This window comes from Sceloporus occidentalis, unplaced genomic scaffold, assembly GCF_023333645.1.
Source record: "Sceloporus occidentalis isolate IW3139 unplaced genomic scaffold, rSceOcc1.0.p SCAF_2, whole genome shotgun sequence".
NCBI classification, from domain to species: Eukaryota; Metazoa; Chordata; class Lepidosauria; order Squamata; family Phrynosomatidae; genus Sceloporus; species Sceloporus occidentalis.
The window spans coordinates 58245668-58259198 of NW_028316982.1; the positions used below are offsets into that span (position 1 = coordinate 58245668).

Below are 13531 nucleotides of genomic sequence, written 5' to 3' on the forward strand. Positions count from 1 at the left end.
TGCACATATATTTCTTCTGCCTATTATGCCAGTTATAGAGCATCATGTTTGAGTTCTGTACTGGGTAAAAAGTGGATTATAACTAACAGCTGGCATCCTGTATTGCAGTTGTGGATTCTTAACTTAGAGTTATGGACCCACAGTTGCTCCATATTCAATAATACTATATATTGATAATCATGGCACCATTGCCACAATTATGAATGCTCTCCCAAACCTACCATTAACAGCCAGCAGCTGCATGAAGTCCTGAAGGTCTGTTCAGCTGACAATCAGGGCACAGCAGGTTGATATTTCCAGCCCTCTCCTGCCAGTGAGAGGTTAGGATAATCAGAAGCACAATAAGTCACAATTTCTTATCACAACCTGTTGCTTGCAAGAGGGGACTGGAAATGTCATCCTGCTGAGCCCTAATCACCTGCTGAACAGACATCTATCACCCAATATGGCTGCTAGCTGTTAAGGGAAGTTTGCAGGAAGGTCAGGCCTGAACAGACGGGCCAAAATAAAGCTGCTTTGGGTCACTTTGGAAGTATGCTGTTTAAATGCTGCATGTGTCCTAAGAGGCCAGAAGCCATGCCAAAGCCATGCTCCAGTCCTACTTAACCAACTAGTTCTTGTTTTTACACAGACACACAGAAAAATGCCACCTGATCTCCAGCTTTTACTAGAAAAAGAGTACAATAGAGAAACAATCAGCCCTGACACACTCCACTAGAGTCTTTCAGCAGGGCTGCACTTTTGTACTTCTAAAAGCTACAATGTTCCTGGCATCCCATACTTTTACCATGGTCAATATCATTCTCAGAATGGCAGCTCTTTCAGTCTGCTTACCTTGATCCTTTGTTTTCTAAGCCTGTAAAAGGAAAAGACTGCTGTTCATGATGGAAAGCAACATAAATTTTCAAGGCACAAAAGTACTATTTGAATCTGAGAGTGCTTTCAGAGGAGGCTTTTATTCTATGGCTGACATGCCTTTTCCTCTGAATTTTATGACTGTATGTGGTCCAAATGACGTCTTCCACTATTCCAAGAAACTATTCTTGTGGTTTTTCCATGGTCTTGTCTGTCTTCTTTCTTTAGTACAAAATATTGAGAGGAGGGAGAGGATTGGGGCTGGAGATGGAACAGCTGTACAGTGCCTTTTCAGTTGGCATGCTAGGAGCTGCCCATCTTGAAGTGCCTTTGGTCTCAGACATCATATCACCCACTTGATTATCAACATCCCACAATGATCTTTTCTTCATCCCCAGTTAAGACCTATATGCAAACAGCAGACTTTGGAAAGCTTTTCGAAATACAATGCTCAGAAGTCCCATGAAAAATGCTGGGAGCTGTGGTCCAAAAAAATTTTTTTCCCAGGTTCTGGAAAATAATAGTGCCACTTTGGATCAGAGGAAATTTATATTTCCCAGCATATAAAGTTCTATATAGAATACCATACAAAGAGTAACAGTTTTTGTATACATGCTTTTCAAAGCTACCACCAGGAACTCATGGTTTATATTATAATATACTCTATTCATCTCTATCCTAAAATGCCCATTTTTGACGTTCTCATGAATACTTCCTTTCACTTCAGATTTAAATTATTCTCCTTTTCCTTACTGCCTTGTAGTACTCCTTCCTACTTTGTCTGTACTAACATCTCTGTAACCCTCTGATTTCCCTTGCCTTCATTTCCCTGTGGCAAGCCTCCAATATGAATCTCAAAGTTGCATCTTTTGTTAGTTGACAAAAACAGGGGAAAGGTCCCAGAAGCTTTAGCCAAGCAGATAAAACAAAGAGAAAAAGTAATTACAAAAGTAATGGGATAGGTAAACCATAAGTGCTTGTCATAAATGGATTCAAATTCAAATATATACAAACTGTGTGGAAGGGAGTTTCAGAGGATCGGAGCAGCCACTGAGAAGGCTGTCTCTTGTGTCCTCACCAGGCAAGCCTGTGATGATGGTGGGACCAAGAGAAAGCCTTCCCCTGATGATCTTAGAGTTCTTGCACATTTGTATGGGGAGATAAAAATAATATGAATATTTGTTAGGCCTTAGAAACAAAGATGATCAAAAAGTAGCCACAAAATTAAAAAAATACAAATTAATAAACTAATGAGGAAAAATATTTATCAACATTGACTGGAATTTTTTATCAGCTACTTAGCTACATAATCACCTTACTTACATAGCTAAGTAGTTTTTCTCAGTTTGCTCCCAAACTCCACTTATAGGGCAGCAGCAACTGTAAGCAACTAGGGTCTGTTCCCCTGTTGATCAGGAAGCAGCTGACTGATCCTTCCACCCTCCTGTGAACAATCTTCATTGCAACATGTAGCAGCAAGATCCTCATCATAATTCTCCCTCACGCTGGAGACTGCATGCAGGGCAATGGGTGGTGGAAAGTCAGACAGTTGTTTTCCAACTGATGGGAACAGACTCTCGTCACTCATAGTGATTGCTATCTGGTAAGTGAGGATTGGGAGCTTTACATAGTCCCTACATCTTCTCTACAAATCAGTATGAAAATACAACAAAAAGTCTAGTTCTCAAAAAGATAATTTATTATAGAAATATTAAGCTTGTGTTGCCATTTCACAGCCTTCTTCAGTAGAAACATAAATGTGAACTGCTTGAGAAATATCAGCAAGTAGGGGGTTTAATAATCTATGTAATAAGACTTGACACTGCAACCTATGAATAACAGACACTTAGAATAGTTCTTATTGTAAGCAACATGGTGGGGGGATTTAAAAAATATTCTCAACAGTGAAGGTAAAGGTAGTCCCTTGACATGAATGTCTAGTTGTAACCAACTGTAGGGGGTGGGCTCATTTCCATTAAGAAGCGCCAGCGTTGTCTGAGGACTACTCTGGTGGTCATGTGGCCAACATGACTGCACCAAACATTGTTAAATATTCTTAACCTGATGTGAAATATGGTAACTAACTCTTTAAACCTGGCTGTTCTGTCCTTTAGCCTGGCCTTGAAGATTTTGCATCTCTTATATGTTCAATTTGCAGTCTATCTGGCCAAGTTTCCTGCCCCGTATCTTCTCCAGGACCGGGACAACAGGGGCTCTGGATCTTGGGGGAGCTTCAACACAGATCACCTTTGTACCAGACCAGAAGAAGAATGAATCATCAGAATATATGGTGAATTTTTATCTGTATGGAAAGACCTACACTGTATATACACACAGCTTCCTCTGTTATGGAAAAGACCAGGCTCTCCGACTCAAGATGCTCAATGATGTCCTGGTAAGTTTGAGCTGCCAGTGTATGTGTTAAGGCATGGAGAGTGAAGTTTGGGCTGAAGCCCAGTTGACCCTAGCACTAGGTCCAGACACAGGCTAATGAAGGTAGTCTTCTATCTTCTATCACATGGTGTATGATCAGATATCAGCATTTGCTATGAACTACAAGGCTTCGTTTCAATGACTCTTCCAGAAAGGGAAGAAGCATGCCTGTGTTAAATTACATGACACAGGTGAAGGAGTTATTGAAATGCTGGTGGTTACTCCTGGACCAGAAGTTCAGTCTTTTATCTCAGGCTGATGTGTAAACTTCTTGGAACAGGAGGTCCATTTCCAATATTTTTAAAATGTGCTACATACAGTAGGCCCTTCTTATACACGGATTCAAGCATCCACGGTTTGAAAATGCTCAAAAAAAGTATAAATTTCAAATATCAAACCTTGATTTCCCATTTTTTATAAGGGACGCCATTTTGCTATGTCATTATATTTAATGGGACTTGAGCATCCACGGATTTTGTTATCCACAGGGGATCTTGGAACCAAATCCCAGTGTATAACAAGAGTCCACTGTATAGATTTTTCTTCTCAGAGGTGATATTCATGATACTCTTCCCCAACTTCCACCCACACAATTTTATCCTCACAACCCCCACCCCCTTAGGTAGGTTAGGCCGATAGACTGATTGGGTAAAAGCCCCAGTGTCAAATGGCATGTCTGCATCTCCACAGTAAGTGACTGAGGAGAAATATAAAGCTGGGACTCCATGCAGCCCCTGGACTGTACTTTTGCAGTCCCTGAAAACACACACACACACCAGTACCCAAAACCCCTCAATCCTTCCACATCTTTGGTCAATTTGTGCCCCTAAATCACACAGAAAACCTCCCATAGTGTAAAAACATGTAACTATACTCTCACCCACACAAACACCCCAGATCCCTGTACTACCCTCAAATACCTCAATTTCCCTCTACAGTCTCTCTCAAAATGTAGACAAGAGGCAGTGACACTTCCTGAAGCCATTTTAAATGGGACTGCAGACCAAAACAGATGTATTTGTACTTGCTGGCTGAGGGAATGCATCCTATGAGAGTGTCTTGGAAGAAAATTGCCTTCTGGTCCCCACACAGCTGCTCACTCCTAAGCAAAGATACTCTAACCTTTAAACAGTGTGGCAATTTACATGAAGGATTTCCTCATGCTTTTTAAAAAAGCTTTTATTTATCACCACTAAACCCTATTGAGCGGCTGTGCAGACTGCCCCTAAAGGGCGGCCTGCAGCCATCTACAGCTGCACTGGATCGGGGCCGCAGCAACCGCATGCCGTGGCCCTCAGGCCTTTCCAGGGCGCAAAAAAGGAGCTGCAAAAAGGAGCTCCTTTTGTGCCCTGGAAAGCATGTGATAGCTGCAGTGCCATCACTTTAAGGTGCTCCTTTGGCACTGTGTCATATGGATGCAATGTCACAGGAAAGCTATGGTGCTGCACACCTTGTGGAACAGGGCATGGCATCCTGTTACCCTGGATACAGAGTCAGGGCATGCGTCATGTGGATGCCATGCCTGACTCCACCCCCAGTCCGACCTTAATGGCCAGTGTGCACAGCCCCTGAGAACCACTCTTGAAAACAGGCAGAATATAAATAAAGTGGTTGATTAATTGCCCAAAGTGATGGGTTTTGTTTAACATTTTATTGTGCGTCAATAATTCAATAAATAAATAAATACAGCATCAATATAGGGTTTATTTATTAATTTATTTTATTTGTATGCTGCCTTTCTCCCCAGAGGGGAGATAGATGCTAACCCAGTCCACATCAAAATTTTGGCATGTTTTGTGACTCACTTGACTGTTGTTGATGGCTTAATTTCGCCCCCACCTCATCTTTATTATTGATACTGCAGCACTCATCCACTAGCACAGTCCAGGATCCATGTTTCCAACAAGGCTATGAAAGGACTGTTAATATTGTTGACCTGCGCACAAACCCCTGCACAGCAAGCAACTTTAAGGCTCCATCGTACTCTACTCTCCACATTGAGGGAACTGGGAATTATGAAATGTGCCTGACAAGCATCAAGAACATCTTCAGTATTGTTGGCTGCCCTTATTCCAGCTGCTCATTCAATGGCACTTTCTTACCTCAGGTGTCTGGTGAATTTGGGGTAAGTCTCCATCCAGTAGACGCTGATAATTTGACATTGAAGGAAGGAGCGTTTTGATGCTGTTTCCAGTTGTTGCACATGCTGATGGCTTGTCTCGACATCCCCTACTGGTAGTCTTTAAGCAGGACTAAGGTTATCTCCCTGTTGAGTCTACGCTTTTCTGGCTGTTTGTTCATTCTGAGTTCCCCAACTCCAAGCCCAGCATAAGGTAAAGCAACACATTATCTGAAGGTGCCATCTGAAGGACTATATCATCCTCATATAAAGGTTACTTGGCATGGATAGTCAAAAAGAATCAGAATTAGGTTTTCAGAGTTGATATTTGCAAGCATTAACTAGAAACTAGTTGAATATGTCATTGGATGCTAAGGCAAGGGTAAGTGACCTCTGGGGGCTTACAGGCCACATTGGATGCCTGAGGCGGGTTACAGACCGCCATGAAAGTATGCGCAGAGCGCGTACTAGGGTTAGGGAGGTGCGGTGCTTCTGCACCTCCCTAACCCTAGTACGTGCTCTGCGCGTAAAAAATGACGGCGGCCGTTCCAGACAGCTGCCGTCATGAGGACGTCACGGCCGCGCCGCCTCTACACCGGGCAGCGCGGACGTGACGTCCTTGCTCTGCGCCAGGGTGCCTAGGACGCCCTTAGCGCGAACCAGGAAGGAGCTCCATTTCGGAGCTCCTTCCTGGTTTGCGGCGCCGCTTTGCTTTGCTGGGCGCAGCCTTCAGACGGCTGCGCCCAGCGAAGCAAGGGAGAAAGGGGCCAAGCGGCCCCTTTCTCCCCCTCCCCGCTGCCGCGGGGTGTCCTTGGGGCTTGAAGCCCCAAGGACACCCCTTTTCAGGCTGCGGGGAAGCGGCATTTTGCCGCTTCCCCGCAGCCTGAAAAGCGGCAGATCAGGGCCTCAGCGGCTGCCGTTCTGGCCGCTGAGGCCCCAATACACCGGGGAAAGGGGCGGGTACAGCCCGCCCCAAATAGGCGGTCTGTAACCCGCCTAAGAAACCATTAAAAGCTGTATTGCCAATACGTGTGCTTGCATACACACATATACATGCACCTATGCATGCATCCTGCTACCGATCATAACTGGGATGGGCGGCAACTTTTAGCTTTGCTGTTATCCTAATTATATTAATTAGAATTACTGGATCAGGGGAGTGAGGTTAAAGCTTCCTCCAACCCAAATATTACTACAGGTGATTGATAGATTCAGAAGGCTTTAATGTCATCCTTCCCCCCTCATCATCACAATTCTGCTTGATGTTGCTGGAATTGGAAGAGGACTAAAGCCTCCTCTAGTCCCTAGAGAGGTTTCTCAGGATTGCTGGGAGGAGAAAGAGGTAAAGGAAACTCTCTTCACATGGCAGTAGTGGTGAGGGCAATGGAAGCAAGTCAGCAGCACCCAGCAACACCGTATGGCATCTTATAGGACAGTATTGAACTTGGGGTACTTAGCAAGACACTATACTTGGCATGTCATATACTTACTTTTGGGAAGTAGTGCAAAACTCAAAGATTGTGTCACAAAGCAGTACAGACTTGTACAACACCTTGATGTAGGCTCTGAGTGAATATGATAATGTTGTGTTTTGAGGTGCTCACTAGGAACCTCAGTCAGTTATATCAGCAAACAACCTGGGGTTTGCAAGGAAAACTATACATTACACAACTATGGTATAGCTTTTGAGGGATACTAAAAATCGGTTCAAAGGGCTGGTACACACTGCCAGGAAGCAGTGTCCTGGCGGCGATAGTAGGGCTCGGGAGCACGCACCAACCACACGTTCCCGAGCCCTATGACGTGGGGGGGGGCTGCCATGATTGTGCGGCCCCACCCACATGGGGCACGTATCCATGACATGCAGGAGCCTGAGCACCTACACACCTGTGGGCAGAAGAGCCGTCATAGGGCTGCGTTGCAGCCCTTATGATGGCACAAAAAAGAGCTGCTCTAGGCGGCTCCTTTTTTGCTGCACAGCATTGCCGCCCCATTTGGTTTCTGCAACAACGCTGCTCAGTAAAGAAGGGCAGCTTTTCGCTGCCCATCTGTCCAGGGCCATAGTTAACAAAACTGATTATTTTAGCTTGGAGGGCAAATTGAATCAGCACAGTTGAAGGATCTTCAGGCATTTCACACAGTTAGGGATTGCACCTTAACCACATACCTAACATTCAGATGGATAAAAATGGTATTTATAACACTTTTTGGAAACACATTTCATTATCTCAGTATTACTAGTTTCCCTTTTAACAGGCACTGTCTAGATTGTGTGGCAGGGAACCAAGCTATAGGGGCTTATGTGGATTTAAGTAGAAATTCTGAGAGACCTGCAATTAGCATTCTTCAAAGTAAAGGAAAGGAGGATTATGCTATCAGATATGTTATTATACCTGAGATATCAAGTGCCAATTAAGAGCTCTCCTGATGGGGGGAAAACACATCTCCTCTGGAGGTGTGGTTATATTAATGGAAAATTCCATGGCTGTAGACCTGCAGTTAATGGTATTTCTGCTGGTGGTAGATCTCAAAATAAGAGTTCTGCAGAGATGGAGATAGCTTTGGTGCAACACTCTTTCATCCTTAGTGGGCTCTTAAGCTACTCCAGCCTGAAGCTAGCACAGGTAATTCTCTCCTAAAAGGGGGAAAAAACTGCTCATCCACCACCTTTCCAAGTGAACATGAGCTTGTCAGAGCTTTGGAAGTGATAGATATTTCACCACAACATTCTTTACACATATCCTTCCATGATGTTTGTTGTTAACTGCCCTGTGGATGATACATCTCCAAGCCCCCTGTCCTGCACTGCTTTGTTTAGGTCCTGTAAATTCATATTCGTGATGTCCCTAATTGAGTCTATCCATCTAGTTTGTGGCCTTCCTCTCTTTCTATTTGCCTCCAGCTTTCCTAGCATTATTAACTTTTCTAATGAGTCATGCCTTCTTTGGCCATGATGTGGCCAAAGTACAACAGCTTCAGTTTGGTCATTTTGGCTTCCAGGGAGATTTCAGGCTTCATCAGTTCAAGGACCCATTTGTTTGTCATTTTAGCTGTCCATAGTATCCTCTTCTCCAGCACACATCTCAATTGAATTGATTTTCTTCTTATCTGCTTTCTTCACTGTCCAGCTCTTGCATCCGTACATTGTGATGGGGAATCCAATGACTTGGACAATTCTACAGATTTCTCTGCCTATCATTTTCTAGTAAGCCATTTGACCTTCTACCTGAGGATAAGAGAGATACAAAAAATACAGAACATGAATAGAGACCTCCATTACAATTGTTTTGAGAAATCTACTAGTCCAGTCTTTAGAAAAGCATCATTTTTTTCTCCTAGAGAGAAAAGGATTTTTTTTATTCCATCATTAGCATGCCAGATTCTGACAAATACATGGGCTTCAGAAGAGGGAAAACCCAACTTATGTTTTTATAGACATAATTATCTCATAAACCAAAATGCTTCAGAATGAGCCAACATGCATCTGTTACATTTTCAACCTAGACTCTCAGAACCTAAATATGTTAGTTATAATTAATTGTAATTAATTAGTGTTTATTTTGAAATGCCTGCAGAGTAGCTGTTTATATGTGAACAAATGTTAAACAGCATAGGCTATGATTTTACAACCCATTCCTATAGCTATTAAAATAAGCAAAATGGAAACTTTATAGCTAAAAAGCAGGCACTTTCACTGAATGTAATGTGAAACATATTTCCGTATGAAAGACAGTGTATTTCTCTGTCTTTTCTATTTTTCCAGCACTTACAAATGTTATTTTACTGCTGGGAACATGTGGTTTACCCTTCCACTACAGCATCTGTGTATTTATTATTATTGTGCTTACTCTATGAAATATAGCTAATGTCTGCAGTACAGGGCTGTTATTAACAAAAGATCTTGGAGGTCTCCAATTCGTAGGGTCACCATAAGTCAAAGCAGACCTGATGACAATTAATAGCAACAGTCATGAGGCAAAGAACTTTCTAACTTTACACCAGTTTATTTCTTTCTTGATCTGCAGCTAGGTGGCGAAGTCCAACAGAGCTACATATGTACAATACAAAGTATGAATATATCTTATGATTTGTTTGTTGGTGGTAACCAAAGCTTGGAGATGTTTGGACTACAACTCTAAGTGAACACCAGCCAACATATGGTCTAAAAAAGTAAAGTTTCTGACTCTGCTCATGAATAATTATGTCATTAGTATTCAATCAAAGTTACAGATGGCATAGTTACATAAAATTTTTACCTCGGCAGCAGGAGGGAAAACTCTTAAGATATATAACCCTTACAAACACTATTGTACAGAAGCTCACAGCCATGAAAAAAAGGGACTACAGCTCAGTGGTAAAGCACATTCTTGGCTTGTAGCACATAGACATCCTGGGTCTGAATCCAACCCTCATTAGCACCAGTTTGTCTCTCACCTTTCTCAAATGACTGTTCTTTTCTCTGTAATACCATTGTTTGCTAGTTTCCCAGTTTTTATATTGTTTTTTCACATCCTTAAAGGTTGAAAGACATCTTTTAAAGGTTTGCTACTGGCAGTGAATACTTCAAGCTAAAATGATTCCTTTTTTGCTGTTGGCCCTGCTCACTGCTGAAACCACCCGATAACTTATCTAAAATAGAATTTGAAAGACGTTTCCCACCCTCGATGTAGAAAGCCCCATGTTCAATCCCTGTTACCTTCAATTAGATCAAGTAATGGGGTGGGGATGGAGGGATAACACCTCTGCCTGAGACTGTAGAGAACCACTTTCAGACAATAGTACGCAAAATAGTATGATCTGGTATAAGGCAGCATCCTGTTTCTATGTGGAAAACATTGGATGTTTTTGCTGGAAGCAGCAAGGAATTTTTGCTGATAGTTTCTTATTTATATCCTGCCCTTCTACTAAAAAATATCCATAGCATTCTTCAGTTTAAAGATAAATGATGTAATCATATGATAAAAATACAAGTACAGTCGCTTCTCCATTTTTGTGGAAGATCCATTCTGGACATACGCACACCCTGCAAAAATGGCCATGCACTCCAGAACGCGCACCATTTTAGCCAATGGGGCTCACCCCTCCATGAGTAATTGAGACTGCGGACAAGTCCACAAAAACGGAGAGGCGACTGTACAACTAATAAACAATTTCTGAAAGCAACACCAAAGAACATATAATACAAGCAATGTTTAAAAAAACAAAAACTGAACAATAGCATGATAAATGTTACACATTAACACCTGGAACAATAAAGCTAGCCACATTGCAGAATGAAAGCAGTTTTCCTCCACTTTAACTGCCATGATTCTATCCTACACAATTCTGGGATTTGTAGTTTGATGAGGTATTCAGCCTGATCTGTCAGAGAGTTCTGGTATCTCACTAAACTACAGATCCCAGAATCCTGTACGATAGAGTCATAGCAGTTAAAGTGGTATCAAACTGCGAACACATTCTAGGTTTCAATGATTTCCATTGTCTCCATCTCTGCAATGCTAGAAATTTTGGGGACTGAAAGTAAATTTCATTGGATGGCAGAATTTTTATTTGAATGGGCAGTGTCCTCATTTCCCCCTCCCTATCTACTCCGCTGAGCCATCTACTTGCAAACCTCTCTCCCTCCTCTCCAGGATTAGTGAGCACTGGTGCAAAGAGAGCCCTGGGCTATCTTTTAGATTATACTTTCCCAAACACCATTTCTCATTTCTTGTTCTTTAGGCATTTTCTGCTTTCTACTATGTAATGAACTTTCTGAATGTGACTGAAGAATCTATGGACAAAGTGGCAGAGGCACTGAAGACCTTCTGCTCCAAATCCTGGGCTAAGGTAGGCCATTTTTTCAGCCCAGAAGAACCATGCATCCTGGCTGTTACTTTGAGGGTCTTTAAGAGTGCAGGGCTTCCAGCTGGCACTAATGATGCATGAGACTATAGAAAGTAAGTCCCACTGGTTCTAACACAAGGCCTGCTGGGCATATTGGGTCTTCTTGACCTGTGAAAGACTTCTTCATATTGAAGCACACAGATGAATTATGCTCACTCCAGAGATTAGTGTTAATTGGGAGAATGGTATGCCTCATTCCCAGGGGAAGAAAGATGCATGTATAGAAATAAACATTATTCCTTATCCTCTTTCTAGGTAAAGGCTGACTTTCCTAAGATAAAAGAGAAGTACTTGAGTGAATACTGCTTCGCAGGAACTTACATAATCTCACTTCTTAACCAGAGATATAACTTCACTAAGGAGAAATGGACGCACATTCGTTTCTTGGGGAAGGTATCTTGACATGCAAAGTCTGGTACTGGGAGATAGTTGTGGGATGTGACAGGAAATTTCTGTCTTCCTAGTGTGTGCACATCACTTAGAATGGCATTTAAAATCACAATAAAACAAAACAATATGGTCAGTTACAAATATAGTTTAATGCTGAGATATAGACCATAGGTAGTGCAATGTTTAAACAAAACAAACAGCAGACAAAAGTCCCATGAAACAGAAATGGTTTCAACAATCAGAAAAAGACATTTAGTCTTTCTTTGCAGCACTTCACTGAGAAGGCATTATCTCTGATCAATATCAGCTATAACTCCTCCATAGGTGGTTATAGAGAAGGGTATTGCCTTCTGCTCCTAAGCTGCCAGAAAGTGAGTATGAAAGAGGCAGTGTCTCAGGTATTCTGAGCCAAAGCCATATAGGGCTTTAAAAGTCATCCTCAAACACTTAAAATGTTGCACAGTTTTCTTTCTGTACAAAAACCTCACATCCTTCCTGTTGTGATTGACTCTTCTTCCCTCCTTCCCCATTCATTTTAGATTGGTGAGAGCGATGCTGGATGGACTCTGGGCTATATGCTGAACCTGACAAATATGATCCCTGCAGAGCAGCCCTATATACGTCCACTTTCCCATGCTAACTATATTACTCTCATGGCTGTCTGCTCCATTATGGTAGTGTCTTTGCTCTTCGTAGCATACATGATTTATCGCAAACCAAAGTGCCTGAAAAAGGAGATAATTTAGAGTTGGGCTGGCATAACCTACAGCAAAATTTCGGTGAGGTCCAAAGCATAGTGTTCCTCTTCTGAAACAACTGACTTGTACAAGGACTTTCTTGGCCACTTCCACTGGCACTGATAGATGCCAAGAGAACAACACGCTGCTGCCCTTCTGTCATATCACCTATTTTGCAGACTCACCCCAAGTTGGGACTTGATGATGGAAGCCTTGTGTGTTGTATTAAAACACCAACTTTTCTCAGGTCTTGTCATGTCTTGCTTGGTCCCAGAAATGCAACACAGGGGCATCCAGTCAGAAACGACTGACTAAACAAATGCAGAGACAGACTCTGCCTGACAGGTTCATGTGGTCTCAGGGTTGCACATCCTCTTTCACCCCTCTGGAAAAGTCAATGGCCCTTCAGAAATGCTGCCTATAGATCTGCTCCATTCATGGTGACTTCAGTCATGTTGTGTTATGTAGAACATCTGCTGTGGGAAGATTTTTGAAGACTTTTTACCACAGACTATCCACATGGCTAATCATTAGCTGGCAGAAGGGAAAAGAACCTTAAATGTACTTTTTCAGAAGACTTTAGTTATATCTTTCACAACACTTCCATTGAGAGAATATCAAACTGTCACTTGCCTGGAATAAGGACTATTGAACTCTTTGAGGTACCCTACCTGCTACCGGGGCAATAACTTATAAGCTTTGTGGTGATAAACTGTCTATGAAATGACTGGATTAGTCAATGTGATCTATGGACATCCAAACCCAAGGCCTGATGTTGCAGCTTCACAAAACAGCCTATATTAACAATGTTTCCATGAACACCATGATCAGTCAAAATTGTTATGGGGTGGTGCTTGGGGGAGGGGGGCAGAATAACTCCTTGCAACTTCATTTACATACTAGCATTGGAGCCCTCCAAAACAAAGGGCCTCACCCCCCCTCCCAAATTCCTAGAAAGTCTCACAGAGGTTGATTGATTTGCACTTTGATATTAATGGAAATAAGAGGCTCATCTGACTCAGCCTCCTGACAAATATGCCAGATTGTTGTTTTTTAAAATTCACTAGATCCTTAAGCTCTACCAAATGGAGCCATCTATTTGAGGAATGTC

At 42.3% G+C, this 13531-nt stretch overlaps 1 protein-coding gene across 1 annotated transcript in view; it reads left to right on the forward strand.

Annotated features, from left to right (window-relative positions):
* Positions 1-12666, forward strand: part of LOC149318391 (ectonucleoside triphosphate diphosphohydrolase 1-like) — a 53739-nt gene extending 41073 nt beyond the window's left edge. Inside the window, exons 6-10 of the mRNA XM_089509593.1 lie at positions 3014-3250; positions 5153-5413; positions 11129-11236; positions 11549-11686; positions 12223-12666. Coding sequence (XP_089365719.1) covers positions 3014-3250; positions 5153-5413; positions 11129-11236; positions 11549-11686; positions 12223-12429 — 951 coding nt within the window. The 3' untranslated portion in view covers positions 12430-12666. The remainder of the gene's footprint in view (positions 1-3013; positions 3251-5152; positions 5414-11128; positions 11237-11548; positions 11687-12222) is intronic.
* The last annotated feature ends 865 nt before the right edge of the window (positions 12667-13531 follow it).